Genomic DNA, 23,543 nt, shown 5'->3' with positions numbered 1-23,543 from the left:
CGGGCTGGGCGGCGGGCGGGAGGGGAGGCGAGGCGCGCGACCTAGTCTCCAAGGTTCGTTGGCCGGGACGCAGGCGGCCCGCCTCGCTTGGGACCCGGCGCCGCGACCCGAGGGGCCCCACCCAGCGCCTCCCGCCTCGCAGCGCCGCCGAGATTTGGGGGAGACGGCCTAGGGTGAGGTGGCAGGAGGCCGGGGCAGGGCGTGTCCCGGAGCGCAGGGCTCCGTTCGCGCTTCTCGGGAAGGCGCTGCCCCAAGTGCGGCCTGTGACGAAGGCCGGGGGTCGGGACCTGCGGGTCCGCGGGCCACTTCACCTTGCTCGGGCTGCATTCCCTGGTCGGGCTTTCAAAAATTAAAATAAGGAGGGGGAAAAAAAAAGAAAAAAGAAACCCTGTGACTTCCTCATTTTTCCGAACCTCATTTTCTGTAGCTGTCCATGGGACGTCATTGAACTTGCATGCAGCATAGCTACCCTGGCCAAAGGAGAGTCCTTGGGAATCCTGAGATTTCGTTTTTAGTTTCTCTTCTGGGAGTAATAGTCCGTTTTTAGGGTAATTTCACTCAACAGTTATGCGGGAAGTATTGTGTCAGGTTTGTGAAATTAAAGATGAGTAAGCGCGGGCCCTGCCTTCCAAGGCCGCCTGGATCAGGGAGAGGGACAGGTGTACACGCTAATGGTAGTAAGGTGTACGGAAGATCAAAGGTGCTGAGCCAGCTGGGCAAAGGCAGGAAGGTGGGTGTGGAGGAGGGGCTGCGGGGAAGGCAGCAGGGACACCGGTAGTGACATTTGAACAGGGCTTTGAAGGATGCTGTGTGAGGTTGGGTCAAAGACAAGACTGGAGGGAAGGGCTTGGATTCAGGTAGTGAAGAGTAAGGGCCCTGTGTGTTGGGAGCTGAGCGAGGTATAGAGCACACAGCAGTGGGAGGAGGGGGGACAGAGAGAGGGAGAAGAATTTCCAGAAGCAGTGGGGCCAAATTGGGAAAGGCTTTGAATGCCATCCCAAGGAGTTAGGAGTGGATGCCATACCCCGGGTGCTCATGAAATTGGCAGATTTGAGACAGACTGCCTGGGTTTGAATCCAGGCCTGGCAACCGCTTATTAGCGGTAGAGCTCAGATCACCCAGCCTCAGTCTCCTCATCTGTAAAACGGGAGTGATAATCAAGGGATTGTTGTGGGACTTCAGTGAGAGAATGCGTGTAAGGTGCTTAACATAATTACTGCCACTTAGTTCTCAGTGACCGCTGCCTTTGGTTATTAATAAACAACGGAAAACAACCCTCTCAGCTCTGTACTGAGAGAGAGTCTGGTAGATAATAGACCAGAGCAGAGTTGGGCCAAAATCTCAACTCGGTATTTGTCAAGTTACAAGAAACTTGTACTAAAGTTTAGCACAAGTTTATACGATCATACTTTTAACAAAAGGGTAAGACGACTGTAGTTGAATCCTCCTAGTTCCTGTTTTAGGAAACAGTTTTAGGACATGTTTATTTAGGACATCTCGCTATCCACACATCCGCAGGTTACCCTGACCCTCTAGGTGACTAACAGGAATTTGATGCGGTGACATTCTTTTCTCGGTCAGAAAGGTTACAGATTCTTGTGTTTACATTCTTCCTTTCATGTTCTAGCTGTCCTGGATAATGAGAGACTCACTGCGGAGGAGATGGACGAAAGGAGACGGCAGAATGTGGCGTATGAGTACCTTTGTCATTTGGAAGAAGCAAAGAGGTAAAGATTGGCCGCCTTTGTGGCGTATGAGTACCTTTGTCATTTGGAAGAAGCAAAGAGGTAAAGATTGGCCGCCGGCCGGAGAGAGGGAGCTGTTGCGATGCCAACACAGATAAAGATCTCTGGCTGTGTTGTAGGTGTGACTGCAGGAGGCTGGTAGTCTGAAGGAAAAAGTATAGGTCGGGTATTTATTCACGGGAGCAAGGACTCTTGATAGCAGTTTATTGTGAAACTCTGATGGGCACTTACGTATTGCGAAACGTTCCCAGATCTGTTTGGTTTGTTTTATGCGAATGATGCATGTTTTGGGCACTACCAGCTGCAGGGGAGAGCTAGCAGTGTGTGGGGTTTTTTTCCCCCAAACTTTTTTTTTTTTTTTTGGTCTTTTTAAGTAGGCTCCATACCCAACACAGGGCTTGAACTCAGGACCCTGAGATCAAGAATCACATGCTTTATGATTGAGCCAGCCAGGCGGCCCAGAAATTGCATTTTTTTTTTTTAAAGTTCTTGGCCTGGTGTTTCATTGGTTCTTCATTGGTTTTGATTTACATATGAATGGGACTCTTTCCTCTTGGTAGGAATCTGGGAAAAGGGCCATCCATTCGGCAGTACGCAAAGTTTACCGGAGTCGGCACCCTCGCATCCTCAGGCGTGGTTTGTGAAGTGAATGTATAGGGTGGTTTTCCCTTTTCAGAAGCTCGGAGAAGACCGCGTTGTCTTATTCTTAGAGCATCTATTTGCGATCAGGGGCTCAGTTCTTTTGTTTTGCTGCTGGTATTCGCTTGCGAGGCCCCCGGGCAGCTAGATGTAATTACAGATCTTGTTTCCTCTGTGTGGGCTTTGGTGGAAAGGGCCTGCACGGGGTAATGAAAGGTATTTGTGATCAAAGTCCAATGAAAATCACGGATGTTTCAAGTAGTGTTAATAAACAAGAGTGTTTTTGTTTTGTTAATTGTGAGAGTCTGAAAACACTTTAGGAAAGTCCAGAGAACGCACAACAAACATCCACGTACTCCTGAAGTTACAAGTGTTAGCCTTTCAGCTCTTTTCCTTTCCCTCTCAAAAGACATAGTCCCTTTTGTGCCCCTCCCTGGGTCCATTTTCCTTCTTCCGCCCCTGGGGCTCCCTCTCACAGCCCTCTGGTGTCTTGAATCCAGGCTTCTTTGCTGAGCTTAAATGAACTCTTCCTTTAGATTGGGTAGAGGGGGGGCCGGTTAGTGGTGATGTAGGTGGGGAGAATGGTAATAACACTGTTATTCTATATAGAAGGTTAGACAACAGGAAGTGCATATGTGATTAGAAAAGAGGAGGGGCGCCGCCGGGGTGGCTACATCGGTTAAGGGACCCGCTCTTGATTGTGGCTCAGGTCATGAGCTGGGTCCTGAGATAGAGCCCACATCAGCTCCAGGCTGAGTGTGGAGCCTGCCTGGGATTCTCTGCCTCTGTCTCTCTGCCCCTTCCCTGCTCGCTCTACCTCAAAATAAATTTAAAAAAAAAGGAAAGGGATGTTTCTCATACGAAGTGTGTTAAGGGCCCAATGGGGAAAAAATATCAGGTCCCTGTTACACTGTGAACTACATTTGGTTTTGGAAAGTCAAAGGATTTGAGAGCTGCGGCGGAGTCAGAGACCATCTTGTGCCTCTCGAGGTGACCTGGGATGCGAGGGAAGAACCCCAGCTCCCTTCCTTCCCCCATCTGAGGCGGTTCTGCTTTTGTTTTAAACGTGGGTTTCCACAGTAAAATTCCCTTTTTACAAGTGGCTACGGCTCCTCTGGTTCAACCCCTCTTCCACTTTCACCATTTCATTTCAGTGAGGAAACTGAAGCCTGAGTTTGTGTGGTCTTACAATTTTCTTGACTGAAGATTAGTTGTTGTTTTTAAAATTTTTTTAAATGTTTATTTATTTATTTTTTTTGAGACAGAGAGACAGAGTGCGAATAAGGGAGGAGCAGAGAGAGGGAGACACAGAGTCTGAAACAGGCTCCAGGCTCCGAGCTGTCAGCACAGAGTCCGACATGGGGCTTGAACCCATGAACCGTGAGATCATGACCTGAGCCAAAGTCAGACGCCCAACCGACTGAGCCACCCAGGCGCCCCAAGATTAGTTTTTTTAAAGTCAATTTGTACAGTGGTTCTTTACCAAGTGTGTGCATTAGATCGCTTGGGACATTTAAAAATACAGGTATCTGGGCCTTACCACAGAGATTGTGATTTTGTAGATCTGGGCTGGAAGGTCCGGATACCTGTATATTTAATTTAATTTTATTTAAGTTTATTTTTTGAGAGAGAGAGAGAGAAAGAGAACACAGCGTGGGGAGAGAGGGAGAGAGAGAATCCCAAGCAGGTTCTCCACCGATAGCATAGACCCCAAATAGGGCTCAAGCCCATGAATTGTGAGACCACAGCCTGAGCCAGAATAAGAGTCGGACACTCAACCGACTGAGCCACCCAGGCTCCCTGATAGCTATGTATTTTAAAAACTTCTAGTGGGGGCGCCTGGGTGGCTCAGTTGGTTGAGCGTCCAACTTTCACTCAGGTCGTGATCTCATGGTTTGTGAGTTTGAGCCCCACGTCGGGCTCTGTGCTGACAGATAGCCCAGAGCCTGGAGCCTGCATCAGATTCTGTGTTTCCCTCTCTCTCTGCATCTCCCCTGGTCACGCATGCAGTCTCTCTCTCTCTCTCTCTCTCTCTCTCTCTCTCTCTCTCTCTCTCTCTCAAAATAAATAAACATTAAATTAAAAAAAATATTAAAAAAACTAAAAGCTTCTAGTGGTTCTAATAGGCCCCCCTTGGTTAAGAAGCAAGATTTAAAATAGTTTCAGAACTCATCCTCATGAGGGGTTATGACTGCCTGACTAGAATGCTAGAATGTGCTTTCTGTCACATTTCCTTCTTTGAGTTCTCTGTTGGCAAGTCACTTCATCATCATCATCATCATAACCCCCCCTCCCCCTTCACCCCCCTCCCCTTTGAAAGTAGGCAAGCACAGCATGGAGCCCAACAGGGGATCCCACGCAGGTGTCCCTGTCTGGTGTCCCTGTCTGGTGTTTTTTCTAGACTAGAAAAGTAGCTCATTTCCTTAAACATCCATGAGAACCTGGAGTGTTTTTTAGTTGGACATTTTTGCGTGCCTAGGACGTGGGACATTTGTGATACCTACTCTTTATTTCTTATGCTTTGGGTTACAAGGGAGGGCATAATCGTGGCATAGTGTCCTGCTGGCCTGGCATCGTGGACATGTGCCCGGTTTACTTTAGGGAGGCAGTCACAGGATGCGGTGGTGGTTGTTTAAAGCCTTGATTAGAAGATCACCTGGGAAGCGTGTATTTAGATTTCACTACCAGAGCGGGGTAGGAAGAAGCCTAGGGATGTCCCGCAGAGAACAGGGGACGGGCGTCCCTACGGGCCCTACGAAGCGGCTGCTGCCAGCCGCACAGTGTTCGAGGTCAGCCACAGACAGATCACGTGCTCTCCCGTAGTGGCTGGGGTTTAGCTCCCGATGTTCCCTACGCCGGTGAGCTGGGCGGGTGCCATTGGAGCCCCACTCTCCCTCTAGCGCAAGCCCCGTTTGCCTTTCCGGATTGGCCCCCATCCTGTTTCCTGCACAAGCTCCACCCCTCCCGAGTTGGAGGAGCCCCAGGGTCTGGATTTTACACCCCTTCCCAATCCAGGAAGAAAGAGGAGAGATCTGAGGGAGAAGAGCTTTCCCTCTTCGGTTCTATTTATAACACTGCCCCCCCCCCCCCCCCCCCCCCCCCCCCCCCCCCCCCCCCCCCCCCCCCCCCCCCCGCAGGCCCCACCTCAGGGACAGTGGCCCCATTGTGAGTCCCTGGGCGCCCTGGTCTCCCCCGTACCTGCAGCAGAGCTCTTGCTGGGAAGAGCAGACTGTGTGGAGACGGTGATGTAAGGGTGTGTGGAGAGAAAGGAGGGTGTGTTGTGGGTTTGTTTCCCTGAAAGGTTAAGTGGGAAAACTGAGGCGTGATATTCTAAAAGTGTGCGCTGCGAGTGCTTGGGAATAAGGAAATAGAGAGATTCTGCCTCTCCCTCTTTTTTGGAGAGTAGCTTTAATGTGGAAATTAAGTTATTCTTTTAATAAAATAGCATCTGAGGATTCAGGGCTTTTTGTTAAGGGCTGCAGAACAGACCAAGGCCTTTAAATGGGGGTTTATTTGTATCTTTTTGCCTGTTCTGATTGTGCTTTACATGTGTTTTGTCTATTGGAACATCTATGTAGTAGAGATGAATAACATTTTCACTTCGTTGAGAGAGGTGAGATTTAAGTCTGTGAGATCAAGTGTCGGGGAGGAGAAAGTCGGACAGAGAGAGGACGCTCGTGTGAACAGGCCCAAGAAGAGAGTGGGCCGGGCTGGGCAGGCCCGGCGGCCTGCGCTGAGCACGGTGTGTGCATGGAGACTGGAGAAAAAGTTAGGTGAAAGGTGACAGGAAGAAAGTTAATCCCAGCGCTCCCTGGGGTTGAAGGTTAAGGATCCCTGCTTTCAGAGGCTTGCTGGTATGCCCTGGGGAGACCTGTCGTGGCCCACCTTTCTCTTGCCGTGCCCATGCCCTACCGGAAGGGGCAGGGCGCACCCCCGGCCCCACCCCCCAGTAGGGCTCTGGCTGGTTGGAGACTGGCAGAGACTCGGCGTTGTTAACAAGAGCGCAGCACTAAACAGGCCCTCTTCCTTCTGTAATTTAGGGGAATTGAAGAAGTGTCTTGGAAAAATGTCAGTTCTTGAGAACAGATTCTCTTTTGTGCATATGACCTTGTTGTTGGCATTGAACATTTTCTAGGATGGGCTGCTTAGATCTCTGCCTGGGAGCAGAATTCAGTAACATCGTGATATATCCAGGCTGGCATGCCATGATCATGAAAACAAGTTAAAGATATTTAAGATGAGGCAAGAAAATAAAAATGCCCACCAGCCTCTAGAATTCTCTCTTTTTTTTAATGTTTACTTATTTATTTATTTTTGAGAGACAGAGTCTGCATGAGCAGGGGAGGGTCACAGAGAGAGGGAGACACAGAATCCGAGGACAGACTCCAAGCTCTGAGCTGTCAGCACAGAGCCCGGCGTGGGGCTCGAACCCACCAACCGTGAGGTCATGACCTGAGCTGAAGTTGGCCGCTTACCCGGCTGAGCCTCCCAGGCGCCCCTAAAAGTGCATTTGTTAAAGTTGTTCAAACTAAGAAAGCTTTTCGTGCATGCTAATAATGTTAGAAGTGGGAGGATTAGTTCGTACTGTGGCCAGAAAAGCGTTTAACTGCGCCTCGTCCTGTGGTGTAGCTGAGACACTGAGCAAAATTTACAGTGAAAAATATGGAGAGTAATCTGGTACCTATTAGGCAGTCAGCTTTCATTATTCTAAGAAGAGTCATACGACTGTAATCTCATAGTTATAATTAAGTAAAACAGACATTAAAAAAATCTGAAATGTTGTTAAAAATTTGACGGTGGGGATCTGCGAAGTGACTTTGAGTTCAGGCAGGTGTGAGTTCTGATTCTGGCTTCGAGAGTTGTTGCTTTGCAGAAGGGGGGCCTGTGTGTCTGCCAGGGGTGCTCTGCGGGCAAGCGCCTGGCACAGTGGCTGGAAGGCTGTGGGCACTCAGTAAGCGTGTTCTGCAGCCCGGCCCCTGGCGTAAAAGCAGGTTTAATATAAAGATGATGAGGCACTAATAAACTCTTCTGGAGAATTTTCGGGGCACTTTCAAAGCCCTAAAGTTTTGTAGCCTTAGTTTTTTCACATCAGATTCAAGCTTTTTGTTTTGTTTTATTTTTTTTCAAGCTTTTGTTTGAAAGGAAACACCAGAAATAGAGGAGACCTCTAGGGAGTGGAGTGGGGATGGAGGGTCTGAGAAGACTTTTCCTTTTTTTTTTTTTTTTTTCTTTCCATTAAATGTTTATTTTTGAGAGAGGGAGAGAAAGAATCTCAAGCAGGGTTGAACTCGGGGCTCGAACCCACCAACGGTGAGATCATAACGTGAGCCCAAACCGAGAGATACTTATCTGAGTGAGCCACCCAGACACCCCAAAGTTTCCCTTTTTATTTATAGTGCTTTTGGGTATATTTAAAAATGCTTTTTACAGTGATCATGAATTTTATAATAAAGAAAAAAGAAAGGGCCTGAGTAAAAGGAAAAACTGTAGATAATTTTTAGATAGTTGTATTCAAAAATTTAGATCTTTTAATTGCTATATTGTCTTACTAGTTTCAGTGGTTACATAACATCCATAATTTATTTAGGCTTTTTCTAGTTTAAAATCATATTGCTTTGATTGCTGGAAAGTTTAAATGTTTTTTCCCATGTACTTGTTTATCAGTTTATTCTGCGCATTGTTGATGAGGTTTGTTTAATAGGGTCATGATGTTACCTTTCATAAGCTCTCTTCTAATATGGTTAACCTCCTATTGTATTTACTACCAATATTTTCTTTTGATTTTCCTTTTTTTTTTCTGTATAGACATTTTATTTTTTATTTTATTAAAATTATTTTATTAAGATATTAAAAATCTTTTTAAAATTATTAAAATTTTTTAAAATGTTTTTTTATTATTTATTTTTGAGAGAGAGAGAGAGGCAGAACATGAGTGGGGGAGGCGCAGAGAGAGGGAGAGATACAGAATCTGGAGCAGCTCCAGGCTCTGAGCGGTCAACACAGAGCCCGACCCGGAGCTCGACCTCACAGACCACAAGATCATGACCTGAGCCGAAGCTGGACGCTTAGCCGACTAAGCCACCCAGGTGCCCCGTAAATATTATTTTTGAGAGAGAGAGAGAGAGCGCGTGCACGCGCATGGTACACACAAATGGAAGGGGGCCAGAAAGAGTGAGGGAGACACAGAATCCAAAGCAGGCTTCGTGCTCTGAGCTTCCAGCACAGAGCCCGACGTGGGGCTCGAACTCATGGACAGTGAGATCATGACCTGGGCTGAGCTTGGAGGCTTAACCTGAGCTACCCAGGCATCCGTAAATTATTCTGTCATTTAAAAATAATCTTTTTACAACCTACTAGTAATTGATATCTACTTTGCAAATACTAAATTATGGACAATTCTATTTCTATATTTTTTATAGTCACTAAATTTCATTTTTCTTGAGAAAAATGTGTAGAACTTCATTTTCTTACACTTCCAAACATCTAAAGCTGGCTTGATTTTAGCTCCATGACAAGTGACTTGTTTTTTTGTTTTTGTGTTAACAATTTTTCATGATTTGAAATTTGTGATGCTCCTGTTTCTTAAAGTTTCCTCGAGTTATATATTAGAGTTGATGTTGGCTTAGTAGTTTTGCCTGAAGTGTGGAGACTCTTGGTTTATATTCTCTTTTTTGTTTGTTTTAGCTCTAGGGAGTTGTTGGACCTTTAATAATTAGCTCCGATTCATTAGTTCTCTCCTGGGGTACCTGATGATGGGTTAGATCTACGTAGTTTGCTTTATGGATTTCTTCATTTTGTCTGTTTATGTTCAATCGGGATTCTAGGTATGTGTCTCACGTCTCTCTTTTGATTTACTGACTTGATTTTTCTACTGTCTTGAGTTTTTCCCCTTGGTTCTGTTAATGGGCGTTTCTTTGTCCTATTGCAGTTTTCATTTTGGATTGTTAACTCCTTTTCACTCTCTATTCTTAATAGATTTAATGGTCTCTAGTTCATGAAGAATAGTGTGACACATAGAGCATTCTTTTCAGGTGGAAAAAAGGAGCTTGTGGCCAGGAGTCGGGTTAAATCCTTTTCCAGTTCCCCTTGCTTTCATAGGTCTGAGTGGGTGTGACCGCGGAGCCCAGTGTTAGGAGGCCAGCTAACTATAGATCACCCCCAGTCAAGGCTGGGAAAGTCTGATTGGGCTCATTGACCAAATTTGACATTTATTTCTTCTAGTCTTAGAGTACAACCGTGTTTGTATATTTTAATGTTCCCTATGAAGGAATAGTAAAAATATATTTGAGGGCCTAAGTTGGCATGTTCTAGGGACTTCATTTTCTGGCTTTGCATGATGACCTGTCCCTGATTTCTGCATAATTTCTTCTGCTTCACAGTTTAGTGATTTGGGGATGTCTGTTGGTAGCAGGACCTGTTTTGAACGGTTTTAAGCCATGTGGTGTTTGATGGCTCCTGGTTATTTCCAACTGAGGCTGCTAAGTAACTCCTCACAGGAAGTATCTGTGTAAGAAAGTGCTGGTAGGCAAAGTGAGACCATTCGGAAGTGATTCATATGACCGGGACTGTTTGTGTAAAATTTGGGACTCGGTTGCTTGGAGACCATATCTTTGAGCAAACTGAGTGAAGTGCCACTTGTGTGCACAAGTTGTGGTGGCTGCCCGCTCTGGTTGGGACCGAGCCGCTTGATTTTTCTCCGAGAGGAGCCCCTGCTATTCCGATCGACTCCTGTGCTTTGACAGCGTGTGAATCAAAATCTTAAACATATAAATGAGAGATCCGGTTAGTGTTTTATTTTGAAGAGGAAGTTGACTTGTCTAAGCTTGAAGGTTATTTTTAAATTTTTTTCTTAAAAAATTCTATGTTGGGAAGAATTACTTCGTTATTTTTCAGTAAGGAATCTTATTATGGAAAGCTCAATACTTCAAATACTTCCACAGCAGCTGAAGGGAAACGTCTGCCGCTCCCCGCCAAAGCCCCAGCCCCAGGCCTGCAGTGTGCGAGGACATCATGATATAAGATGCTTTCCGTCTGGGGCATCTGGGTGGCTTGGTCAGTTAGACCCCCAACTCTCAGTCTCGGCTCATTTGGTCTCCAGCTGCTTCTCTATCACTCTCTTCCCCTCCCCTGTTCAAGCTTGCTCTCTCTTCTCTCAAAATAAATAAACATAAAATTTTTCTGTCTGGCCCAAGGTCATTGTCTTCCTCTGCCTTCGCTGTGCTTATCAATACCATGTATTGAGCACTCAGATGCTGGGTAACTGTGCTCAGTGCTCATATGCATTGTCCGATTAGCTTTTCTTAAAGAGGTGCTTATTCTTGTCTACATTTAACAGAAAAGGAAGCAAAGTTGGAGAGGCTGACTTGCCATCTAGCAAGTGGTAGAGCCGGATTTCAGGTGTGGCAAGTACCCACTGGGCCAGTTTGCTACTGCTCTGCTGCTGCTTCTAAAAATAATGACGGCAGCAATGGCTCCCTGTAATTGAGTACTTCACACACAACATTGCTGTGAGAGAGGCATTATTTTTATTTTCAAGAGGGAAAAAATGCATTAGTATCGCCTGTCTGATGGTCTTGTCACTATCTGTGGAGTTCAAGCCAGCTGCGTGTGACACCGGTGCTGGTGCTGTGAACCCCTGTCGGCATGGAAGGGGCAGCGTTTAAGTCCAACATTAGGTCCCACAGGTATTAATTGCCTAGCTGTGTTGGGTGAGCCTGCCCACTTCTGGCAGGGTCTTTTGCCTGCCACTCTCTTTAAGGACACATGTCTCTGATTTGTCCCATAGCTTGTGTCTAACTAGTGTTGGACTCGGTTTTTTTCTTTTTCTTTTTTTACTTTGTTTTATAGTTGTTTTATTCACTGAGGAGCTAAAGATAGTGATGGTTGTACCTATGTACATAAGTAGCTGTTAAATGTTTGTCAATTGGCAAAATATTTATTCATGCTTCTAAGATATATAGTAAACAGGGGTGCCGGGCTGGATCAGTTGGTGGAACGTGTGACTCTTGACCTTGGGGTTGTGGGTTGGAGCCCTGTGTTGGGTGTAGAGATTACTTTAAAAATATTAAACAAAAATTAATATTTATATATTCTTGAGAGAATGAGAGAGTATAAGTGGTATACTTATACCCGGTATACCGATGCCGGGCTCAAACCCACAACCCATGAGGTCATGATCAGAGCCAAAGTTGAATGCTCAACCGACTGAGGCACTCAAGTGCCCCTTAAAAAGTAAAGCCCTAGAGAAATAAAGCAAACATAAAATCTTAGTGAAGTGACTTTTATAGGTGTCTGTGATAAATGTGTAAGTTTAACTTTTCTGACCTCACTCCCGCTCACGAGGACGATTTCCTTGGAGGGGGCAGCAGAGGTGCCGTGGATGCGGTGACCTCGGGGAGGCGCTGCGGTGCGTGTTCGGTGTTCGTGTCCGCGCCCTGGCCTGGCTGGCAACTCCCTGTGGAAGGCACGTCTTCTTCCCAGTTGCTTGTTTTTTACATAGTGACCTCATGCAGACAGGAGTGGCAAATTGGATTGGAAATTGCCTTGGATCGTTTGGCAAGAACTGTAGTTTTTGGTGTTGTGGGTGGAGGAAAGTCCTGTCTAAAGGCCTCTATTTCTTCTTTACTCAAAATACCTTCCTGTTGACTCACTGGAAATCATAATGAAAAGCAGAAGGAGCATCGGAGGCGCAGCTGCCAGCCCAGGGCTTGGCTTCTGCTGGGGCAGCTGTCTGGGGTCTAAGGGGACGCTGGCTTCAGGAAAACTTGTGAGACTTTTACAGTAAAAGGGAAGTGCTGTTATTGTGATAGGCATTTATCCATAAGGTAGAAATCATCGGCCTGCTTCTGGGGATTATTAATCTGCAACATAAACAACAAGATATATCTTTTTAAAATTATTTATTTATTTTTGAGAGGGGGGGTGGGGCGGGGCAGAGCGAGAAGGAGATAGAAAATCCCGAGCAGCCTCCATGGGGTCAGCACACAGCCCAAGGTAGAACTCAAATCCACGAACTGTGAGATCAGGTCCCAAGCGAAAACCAAGAGTCGATACTGAACCGACTGAGTCCCCTAGGATCCCCAAGATATTTTCTTGAGTAGGATTAATTAGTGTTCCTAAAAACTGAAGCAGAAGGAACTGAATGAGGGAGGGAATGAGACAAAATTAGACAAGGAAAAATTGAAAAGAAGGAGGAAAAGCCTGTGACTATTGAAGATAGAAAAATGATACAAAAATAAAATTGAAACAGAAAAAGCCTTACAGTAGATTATTTCATTACATTTACAGGTCATTTCATTACAGATAACATAATGGGTATCAGATGACCTCTAGAACAGCTAAAAGGAAACAAAAGTTCCTGCTTGCCAGGACTGTTGTAACAAAATGGTTTTCTGCTCTGAAGGCGACACACTGTTATGTCATCAGCTTGGACAATGCTTCTGAATCCTTGATTGAAAAGGTAGTGCTAGGCAGTGGTTCGGGGATTCCCTTTAGAAACTTGAGAAGCCCCACAAAAAACATTTTTAGGCAGATTTTAGTTTTTTAATTAAAACTTTTTTCTTAATCATTAAAAAAAAAAAACCCCAGATAACACACGAACCTGTACGTAGAGGCTACGCTGGGAGGTAGAGTGACAAAAAGTCTGTGTCCCAGCCACCCGGTTTTCCCCAGCTGCAACCACGGTTATGAATTCGTGTCTTTCCGTGGTCAGTGCGTATAAATCCTGGTCACCTCTTCCTTGTCACGTTCTGCTTTTTGTAACTTCCTCCACGTGAACACAGCAGAGTACCTCACTTTTGTCTTCACAGTTGCACAGTTTTTCAGCGTATAGATGGAATCTACCAGTGCACATGTGACCCCTGCGTTTGCTGTTACAGTATCGTAGTTTGGAACTGTGTATGCGTTTGCTGTTACAGTGTTGTAGTTCGGAACTGTGTATGTATGTCATCTTGCACTTGTGAGTATTCTGGTAGGATACATTTCTAAAAGTGGAATTTCTAAGTCAAAGGGAAGGTGTACATGTGGTTTTGATGAATATTGTCAATTTGCCCTGGAGGCTGTATCCTCCATTATATATGAGAGGGCTGCTTTATCCATATTTTCACCAACCAGGAGTATTACAGGGTTTCTTTCTTTTTTTTTTTTTAACATTTGAGAATTTCATAGTTTCGTGAAAATGGTATTTCACTGTAGTTTCATTTTCAGATTATCTAATTCTGAGTGAAGCTGAGCATCTGTTTTGTTAATTTTAATTATTTTTAATTTATTTTTTTTAAGTTCCACACCCAAGGTAGGACTTGAACTTACTCTCCTGTGATCAAGAGTTGCATGCTCTGCTGACAGAGCCACCCAGGCTTCCTGAGCATCGACGTTTAAAAGCCATTTGTATTTCCTTCTCTGTCAGCTGTTGTGGTAGAATCCTTTGCTCATTTTTCTGTGAGTTTTCTTACTGATTTATAAGAGCTCTTTTCATATTGAGGGGATTGATGCTTTTATGTATCATAAATAATCTAGTTTGTCCTTTAAGTTTTGACTTTAAGGTTTTAAAAATAATTTAGAATTTCATTTTATTATTAACAATTCAGAATTTTAAAACTTGTTCAATCTTATAAATGTTTTTTATTTTTAGCTTTTAGGTTTTATGCCATTTTTAGAATCCTTATTTATACCAGTGCTATACAAACACATTCCCCTGTGTTTTCTTCTAGTATTTTTAGGATGTAAAGACTTTTAACATGTAACCCTTTGATCCATTTTGAAATTTTTTCAGTATGAGGACTGAAGTAGAGATCCTACTCTGTCTACTTATTTTCTCTAGTTGCTTGGATAATACTGAGCATCAGCAATGACTCACATGCGATGTACTCTGCCTTGCTATCTAGTCTTTGAATTGAGACTTAATTTTTTTTAGAACAAGGCACGTTCAACTGTTGAGATTTATTTATTTATTTAAAATTTTTTGGCAATTAAAAAAATGTTTATTTTTTGAGAGAGAGCACAAGTGGATGAGGAAAGCAGAGAGAGGAGACAGAGGATCCAGTGCAGGCTCTGCGCTGACAGCAGAGAGCCCGATGTGGGGTCAGACTCCTGAACTGTGAGATCATGACCTGAGGCGAAGTCGGATGCTCAACCGACTGTGCCATTCAGGCGTCCTCTGACTGTTGAGACTTTTGAAACATAAAAATATCATTTTAGAGAAACTGGCTAGTATTTCCAGAGTACTTTGAAGCAAGTTATATTGTGCCATGAAAAAAGCTTAGTAGTGTGTAGTACGCTGGCGTTGAGAAAGCAGGTTTTGCATCCGCAGCTCTGGCTTAGTACTGTGACCCGAGGGACCAGCCCGCCCGAGTAATGCAGTGCACTCTCTGTGTTAAAGGAGAATACAGTTTGGGGTTTGAAAACTGTGGCTGACTTCCCAGATCACTCTTTTGAGGTGTATTCTACTAATGAGTGCTGTGACATGCAGAAAGAAAGGATTTAGTGGTCCAAGTTCACAAATTCTGGAGTAAGCAAATTACACGGATTATTTAACTGGCAGATTATATAGACTTTTTATCATGGGCTGTAAGTTCTGAGTCTCAAAGGGAGAAGACAGTGGAAGCAATATTCCTCAACCCTCGTTTACTCTGACTCTTCCCACAGACCTTCTTGCTTAGAACTAGTGTTCCAGAGTACACTGGTTTGGGAAGCAGTGTTTTTAGTCAGAATAATGGACTTGAGGGCCTATTTCAAGTAAGAATTTGGAACATGTTCCTGGTTAGGTCTCAACTGTTACGTGCTTTATCTGTATTTTCTTTCTGTTCATTGAGTTCTCATGTTCTTGGTGTAGAGAGCTTAAATTAAAGCCATTACTGTACTAACCGGGTAGGTAGAATTGCTGAAGTGTCATCAGTGATCTTTAAGGCAGTGTGCAGAACAGGAGTGTGGTTTTTAAAAGTGGAGGACAGTGGGGCACTGGGTGGCTCAGTTGGTTGAGCATCTGATTCTTGGTTTTGGTTCAGGTAGTGATCTCATGGATCGTGGGTTCGAGCCCGATGTTGGGCTCTGTGCAAACATTGCAAGGCCTAGTTGGGATCCTCTCTCTCTCTGCATGCATGTGTGCATGTGCATTTGCACTTTCTCTCTCTCTCTCTCTCTCTCTCTCAAAATAAATGAATGTAGAAAAAAGGTGGAGGAGGGCAAATGTACTAATTATTAAAAAGGAAAAGAAGATAATCACAAATTCTAGTCTAACAAATTAGTCTGAGGCAGAAGTCCTAGCATACTGTCAGGTATATAGCTTAGCTTATGAGCACTTAGTGAGGAAAGAAGTGATGCTTAGGAGTCCACCAGGGCTTTCTGAGACCAGCCCGGTCATGTTAAGATCGTTTCCTCTTGGACGGCAGCGTGACCAGATTGGTGAATCAGAGAAACACAGTAATGTCTAGATTTCAGTAAGGCATTTGCAAGTGTGTCTTGTGATACGTTAGTGACAGGTTTGACAAATGTCGACTAGATGTAAAGTAATTAAGATTTCTGGCCGGTTGAGTAAACCATATTCAGAAGGAGCTGTTAGGTGAGGAGCAGGAGCAACTGCTCAGTGGGCATGCGCTTCTCTTCGGGCGGTGAGCACCTTCTGGAATTAAATACGCATGGTGGTTGCACAACATTGCGAGTTTGCTACAAAACACTGAACTGAATACTTTAAAATGGTGCATTTACGTTACATGAATTTTCTCTCAATGATAAAAGGAGCGGCTAGGTTTTAAGTTCAAAGAAAGCTCTCTAGGGCGTGTTACAGGTAAAACATTTTTTTGGGGTCTTATCAGTGATGTGTGTTGATTAAATTTGAGTTTGGCTTGTTGCTGGAGGGATGGTTTTTATGACAAATTCTGCATTCAAAATACCTTGACTCTAATGAGATTTAATAGTGATAAATGTGACATCCTACACTGGGGTTCACAAATGGAGTGTTTAGATACAGGACAGAGTAGTCGTGTTTATGGGAATAGCATTAGTAGGAAAATCAACGCAGTGAAGTAAGTCTGTTTTTCATCAGTTCATTAATAGAAATGTGGTGTCTGCGGCAAAGGCAGAGGGCTGCCCCCTTGTCCTCTGTCCTCATCAGAGGCGAGCCCAAGCTGGTCTTCAGGTCTTAAGACCTGACTACCGTAAGAGGTGTTGGCAGTCTAGAGCAAGGATAGGGGTATGTGATGGGATTCTGTCACAGCCACAGCAGGCGGTGCTGAGGGATGAGAATCCCTAGAACCCGGGGACCGCCCCCCCATCAGTGGTGGTGGTGCTTGCTTGACCAGGATGATAAAAGGCGTATAAATTATGTATGAGGAGTCCTTGAAAGGACTGGGATTATTTAATATGGAGACAGGATTTAGGGGGACTATAGAAACAGACTCTCAGAAGTGCAATCTGTCATTCAGTATAGGAATTCATTCAACTGCTAACATTTTGCTGTAATATTAAAAACTCTGAAAAATGGAAGAGGGGTTCAGTTTATCATGTGTGGTACCAGACTAACAGAACCAGGCAATGGAAGTCTGCTTAATTTGACGAAGAACTTTATAGCAATAAGAAATTTCAAAAACACAAATGTGCTTTGGAAAAATCCATGTTGCAGAAGATTTTCAAGCATAGACTGTGTAACAGTTGATGGAAGATTATGTTCCAATCTTCCTCGAGAAAGTACTTATAACAATTTTTATTTTCATTTCCTGTGTTATTAAGATATATTATTTTAAGTGATTTGATAACATTCTGTTGTTCAATTTTATTTTTTTTTTTCCTGACATGACTAAAACAGTTGGGAAAAGCACTTCCAATGAAATAAAACAGGTAGAAAGCATTTTCGGGTTCTCCATTGTTCAGGGTCCTCTAATAGAACTGGAGAAGGTGGCAAATGCTTAACCCAGTCCTGTCCTTGAGGGCCATGCAGATTAATCGGACAGATTGGGCATCAGCATTTGAAAGAAAAAGAAAAAGTTACTCAACATCAAAGGTTGAAAGGTCTGACTAATGTCGCAAGACAATGTATGATTGCCAGTGAAATGATGCAGTTAAATGTGTGAGAGTTTAAATGAGGGAAAGATTATCTTTTGGCTGAGTTTTGCAAGATCAGCTGAAATTAGATGGGCGAGAAGGGAAAGCAGACATATATGTGTTTTTGTGTTCCTTTAGAGATGAGACTTTTGTGTACTTTTTGGTACCAAGGAGCACTCCTTCCACAGCGCTTTTCCCCAGAGTAGCTGCTCAGTAATACCCAGTTACATTGGTGCAGAGCTGTGTGGAGTGTGGGGGTTGGGCTGGTTAAGAGAATTTCAGTATTGTGGGGATGAGAGCTTAGGATGATTTTTTAAAATTATTATTAACACTTGGTTATAATTGAGACCAGTACTGTGGTCCTTAAGCAAGAGGGAAAGAACAGTTTGTGTCACTCAGCGGTTATATTTTGAGCACCGGACTTCAAAGATAAATCAGAAAAGGATTTCACTCTTATGTCCTTAAATAACTATATTAAGAGGTAAAGAGATACAAAGTGCCATCGAGAAGTTTAGAGGAAGTTTGGAGGAAGGGGAGGTTATTTCTTTTTTTTTTTTAATGTTTTATTTATTTTTGATACAGAGAGGGACAGAGCATGAGAGGGGGGAGGGGCAGAGAGAGAAGGAGACACAGAACCTGAAGCAGGCTCCAAGCTCTGAGCTAGCTGTCAGCACAGAGCCTGATGCGGGGCTCGAACCCACGAACGTGAGATCTGACCTGAGCTGAAGTCGGAGGCTTAACCGACTGAGCCACCCAGGCGCCCCAGGAGAGATTATTTCTGAGGGTAGATCATGGAAGAGTGCATGTAGGAGGTGACTTTTGAAAGTTAACCTTTGAATCGTCAGAGTTGGGTAAGGCCGATCAAAAAGGTTTTACCAAATCTTTATTCTTAGTCGTCATCTCCATCCTTAGCTTCCGATATTACAGCTTGATGACCTCTCTACAGACTCTCTCAATTTCTCTGGCCCTAACTTATCCCATCTTATTTAACATGGCAGCTTGACCTTCCCTATATCAACGAGAGAAGATTCTTTCTTCCTAAGATTCCACCTTCTCTGTGTGGTCTGGGTCCTATTCCTTCTTGTCTTCTAAGGCCCATATTCCAGGACCGTTTTCTTAACTATAACTTAAACTTTTCCCTGTTGATTCTTTTCTGTGTAGCACATAAACATCCTCAGCCATTTAAGATCGACTCCCTTAATACTAGACCCTAGTCCGTTTACTATATTATTCTTTCTTCTGTTCCTTCAGGAAGAACTTGCTTTTCCCCCATACCGCTTCTTTATCTTAACCTGTGTGGGTGTGGTTTGTGGACCCCCTGAAATTTCTCTTGCTGGAATAACTGATGACCTAATTGTTATGCCCATTGGAAAATTTTCAGTATTTATCTCAGTCTCTGTGGCACATGACACTCTTGTCTGTTCACTTCATGAGATTTTCTTCCTTTTCAATGGGTAGCTTTTTATGCTTTTTGAATTTTGGTCTGTGTATGTATGTTGCCTAAGAAAGTAAATTCAGGGGCGCCTGGGTGACTCAGTCGGTTGAATGTCCGACTCTTGATTTTGGCTCAAGGTCATGATCCCTGGGTTGTGGGATGGAGCCCCCACGTTGGGGCTGCACACAGTGTGTGGAGTCTGATTGGGATTCTCATTCTCTCTCTCTCTCTGCCCTGCTCCCAACCCCCACAGTCGATCTTTCTCTCTAAAATAAGAAGAAAAAAAAAGTAAGTAAATTCAGGTAGCATCTGTCTCCTCCAGGAAGCGCCCACGCTCACCCTAGGCCTGAGTCAGGTGCTCCTACCTGTGCCCCTGCCTCTGCCCCTATCTTTAGTAGAGCTTTTCATAACAGGTTATAAATGCCTTTTACTTTTCTCTTCCCTAACATACTTTGAGCCTCAGAGGGCAAAGATTGTGTCCTTACTGATGAAGACAGTTAACCCGTCCTCCTGATATGTTCTCACCAAGTACTGAATTTAATTTTCAGACCTGTACTTGCTCTGCAGGCTCTGCTGGTTCTCCTGGGGCTCTGGCAGCTGCCATGGGCTGTGATGACTCAGACTTGCATTTGCATAGAAACACGTACCTGTCCGCTGCCTCCTAGAGGACTCTCACCTGTTTCTTTTCCCCAGCGCTGCTCGCAGCCGGCAGTAACTGGGCTGCAGCTGGGGAGACTTAGTATCTCCAACTCAGAAGATTTTGTTCTCATTTAAGGTTAAAAGGTCTTTCATGCTTTGTGATGTATGGTAGAGACGGGCGGATCAAACGTGGTAATGTTTCACTAGGCTCTGCGTCTGACAATGTGGTCTGGGAGTCAGCAGTTAATCCTGTTAGCATAGGGATTTTTTGTAAAAACTTCTCTGAAGTAATAATTTACATGCCATAAAGTTCTCCCATTTTTTAATGTACAACTTAATGATTTTTAGTAAATTTATCGAGGAGTGCAACTGTTACCATCATGTAGTTTCCATCACCCCAGTAAGAATGGGGACTCTTGAAACATAACAATTAGACGTTTAATTTTGGCAAGTAGACTTTACATAACTTATCCAGTTTAGCAAAGAGCACAATTATTTGCTCGGAGATGGGTCTGTATTAGGTGTCAAGAAACATAGAGGTGGGGCGCCTGGGTGGCTCAGTCGGTTAAGCCTCCGACTTCGGCTCAGGTCAGATCTCACATTCGTGGGTTCGAGCCCCGAGTCAGGCTCTGTGCTGACAGCTAGCTCAGAGCCTGGAGCCTGCTTCCGGTTATGTGTCTCCTTCTCTCTCTGCCCCTCCCCTTCTCATGCTCTGTCTCTCTCTGTATCAAAAATAAATAAAACATTAAAAAAAAAGAAACATAGAGGTTAAATAAGTTATTACTTGGGAAGAATGGCCTCCCGGTGGCTCAGTCGGTTAAGCCTCTGACTCAGGTCATGATCTCACAGTTTGTGGGTTTGAGCTGAGTTGGGCTCTGTGCCGTGAGTGCAAAGCCTGCTTGGGATTTTCTCTCTCTCTCTCTCTCTCTCTCTCTCTCTCTCTCTCTCTCTCTGCCCCTCCTTCTCTTGTGCACGCACTCTCTCTAAATAATGAAACAAAGAAGAAGAGGAAGGTTTCCCTTCTATTTCTCACTGTTCCTGTAGCTGTTCAGATTGGCTTAATTTATACTCAGATAGTATCAAGGTTTTTCACGTGCTCGCAGGGCTTGGAAAACAAGCCTTTACAAGTCATCTCTGGCCTGGATTCCTGCCAGTCCTTAGTACTGTGTATCCGTCCTCACCCTTCCTCCTCCTCTCCCTGCTGCTTGGAGCGCTCTGTCAAGTTATAGCTGATCGTTCCATTCCTGTCTCAGACCCTTCCGAGCATCTGTATGTTCTTCTCTCGGCTGTGACTTGTTCTCCCACGTAAACGCCCCCCAGTCCACCTAGATGTCATTTTCTCGGGGAAACCAGCCCTTCCTCTTCAGGCGGCGAGTTCTTCATTGAGTACTCTACATTAGTTTCTCTCGAGACAGGCTCCTGCCACGCTGCATGGTAATTCCTAGGCCATTTCTAGTGGCCAGACGGTGCTTAGATGGGTTAGGGTCGTAGTAGAATCCCAAGGGCCAGGAACGACCGCCCAGCCTGGCAGGTTTTCGGCCGCCAGTGACCCTGGCACGCGGGGGCGGTTGCTCTGGCCGCTGGGTGTGGTGACCGGGGAGCGGCTCCCGGAGGAACCGAATCTCCGCGGTCCGCAGCGTCGGTTCCGGCATTGGCCTGTTCCCCTTCTGTATTGCACCGGGCAGGGAAACCGCCGGGTCACGTGCTCCGCAGAGCTCGCTCAGCTCGTTTCCTGCCCGCAGCCCCCTGATTCAGAGTCCCACCCTGCTGCTTGGCTCCCTGTGCTCTCGGTCCGGGCTTGTTCAAGGGCTGCGGCACTAGAGTTCTCTGAGTAGTGATTTCTTTGTCTTGCCGCGGGGAGGAATGGGCAGGTCCCTGTGACCATGTGATCGGGGGACAAGGTAGGCAGGAATTAGGCAGGTTACTGGGTGTCAGACACTAGAAGTGGGTGTATTTCTGCAGTGCAGCTCTTTCCTGCACAGACCCCCGGACGCGTGACACAGAGACACTGCGACCATTACTTAGAGCCTGTTGTTTGTACGCATCATCGCGGCCAGTCTTCACAGCAGCCTTGGGAGACTCGGTGTTTCTGCTGACGCGAAGCTGGAGCTCGGAGAGTTTAGTTAGGCCACTTGTCATTCTTGCTCATTCTTATTTCCTTCCCCCATTTCTCAGGGGAGAAGTAGGCATGTGCCCGCCTGTAACCAGCTGCCCGCTGTGTTGTTGGGAACCTTGCCTGCCTTTGTGCTTTATTTCTGTCTCTTTCATCCCCTCTGCTCTTGGTCCTTTCTTGTGGCCTGAGAATAACTGCTCCTCTGGAGTCACAGACACCTCGATGTGCCCTCCCTCCGTTCCTCCAACTTCTCTTCCCTTCTTCAACTTCCTGAAAAAGAGGTCCACCTTGGCTGTTTCTAGTTCCCCACGTCTACTTCGTCTTCTAGGGTCATCTCACTCCTCCTGCTCCCCCACTCCATTAAGATCCCCGTGAGGATGGGGCCTTCTTCCCTGTTTGCTGCATCCTTTTCTTTGCCATTCACCTCTCTGCAGCATCGGAGTCGGGGACCTCCCCCAGCTTCCTGACAAGCCCTTCTTCCTTCCTCGCCGTCATGCGCTTCTGTCATGGTTCTCATTTTACCACAGTGACTTTCTCTCTTTGAAATAGCATTGGTGTTCTCTGAGGCACAGTCTTGACCGTTCTTGTTTTTTAAGTTATTTATTTACTTAAGTAATCTCAACACCCAACACGGGGCTTGAACTCGCAACCCTGAGATCAAGAGGCGCGTGTTCCTCCGTCTGAACCAGCCAGGCGTCCCTGACTGTACTTCATTTCCTCCGTGGTCTGATTCTCTGGGGAGCTCTTCTCCACTCCCCTGTGCCCCTCTTTACGCCGGGGTCTCCCGCTGGGCCTCTGTCCTGAGTGTTTCAGACTTGTATTTCCACGGCCTGTCGGATGTCACCACTTGATGTCCCATTCATGGTTCAAGCTAAACATGCTTCCGGCATGAATTTGTCATTCTGGTCTTGTGTCCCTGGCCTCACTGACTGGCAGCCTCTTTCACTTAGTCATTCGTGCCACAAGTCACAAAGTCATCTCTTAAAGTAAAACAACCCTTTGCCTTTTATAGAAGTTTCTGAAAGCTTACTAAAGATGGTACATGTTGCCAGATTTCCTTTTGGAACAGAGAGAGAATGTGGGGTTTCCCCACGTATTGGATGATAAGTTGCTATGTATGGTTCCTTTTTTCTCTTTGCCAGTCTGATAGCTGAATGTGGTGTTATTGTTACTTTAATTTGGGAGTAGTGAGGTTAAGAATTTTTCCTATAGTTACTGGCCATTTACATTCTTTTGTGAGTTGCATGTTTATGTTTCTAGTCCATTTCTCTGGGGAAATATTTGTGATTTATTTCAAGCATTTAAAATGTATATATACGTGTAAAGATTACAGGAGATTATTAATTCCTTGTTATGTGTTGCAGATTTTCCCTCCAGTTTATCCTTTCTTTTTTAAAAAATTTTTAATGTTTTACTTATTTTTGATACAGAGAGAGACAGAGCATGAGAGGGGGAGGGGCAGAGAGAGAAGGAGACACAGAACCGAAAGCAGGCTCCAGGCTCTGAGCTAGCTGTCAGCACAGAGCCCAATGCGGGGCTCGAACCCACGAACGTGAGATCTGACCTGAGCCGAAGTCGGAGGCTTAACTGACTGAGCCACCCAGGCACCCCCAGTTTATCTTTTCCTTTGAAAATATTTTAGGGGTGCCTGGGTGGCTCAGTTGGTTGAGCGTCTGACTTCATCTCAGGTCATGATCTCATAGTTTGTGGGTTCGAGCCCCACGTTGGTCTCTGTGCTGGCAGCTCAGAGCCTGGAGCCTGCTTCTGATTCTGTGTGTCCCTCTCTCTCTGCCCCTCCCCTGCTCATGATCTGTCTCTCAAAATAAATGCATGTTAAAAAAAAATAATTTAATTGCCTTATAGCAGTTTAACTGCCTTTTTTATGTTTTTCGTGTTTTTTTTTTTTTTTTTTTTTTTTTTTTTTTTTTTTTTTTTTTTT

The 23,543-nt window shown here is 45.0% G+C and overlaps 1 protein-coding gene across 2 annotated transcripts in view; it reads left to right on the top strand.

Annotated features, from left to right (window-relative positions):
• Positions 1 to 1,609: 1,609 nt before the first annotated feature.
• IQGAP1 (IQ motif containing GTPase activating protein 1) overlaps positions 1,610 to 23,543 on the top strand; it is a 97,217-nt gene continuing 75,283 nt past the window's right edge. The window contains exon 1 of one of the 2 annotated variants that reach the window (XM_029952557.1): positions 1,610 to 1,727. In XM_029952557.1, coding sequence (XP_029808417.1) covers positions 1,663 to 1,727 — 65 coding nt within the window. In that variant the 5' untranslated portion in view covers positions 1,610 to 1,662. Of the gene's footprint in view, positions 1,728 to 1,751; positions 1,788 to 23,543 lie in introns of those variants that run through there. The other variant, XM_029952558.1, reaches the window with a different exon arrangement.

Source organism: Suricata suricatta, chromosome 9, assembly GCF_006229205.1.
Source record: "Suricata suricatta isolate VVHF042 chromosome 9, meerkat_22Aug2017_6uvM2_HiC, whole genome shotgun sequence".
In the NCBI taxonomy this organism is placed as follows: domain Eukaryota; kingdom Metazoa; phylum Chordata; class Mammalia; order Carnivora; family Herpestidae; genus Suricata; species Suricata suricatta.
The sequence above is the reverse complement of the archived record's forward strand: the minus strand, read 5'-3'. Positions and strand labels throughout refer to the sequence as shown.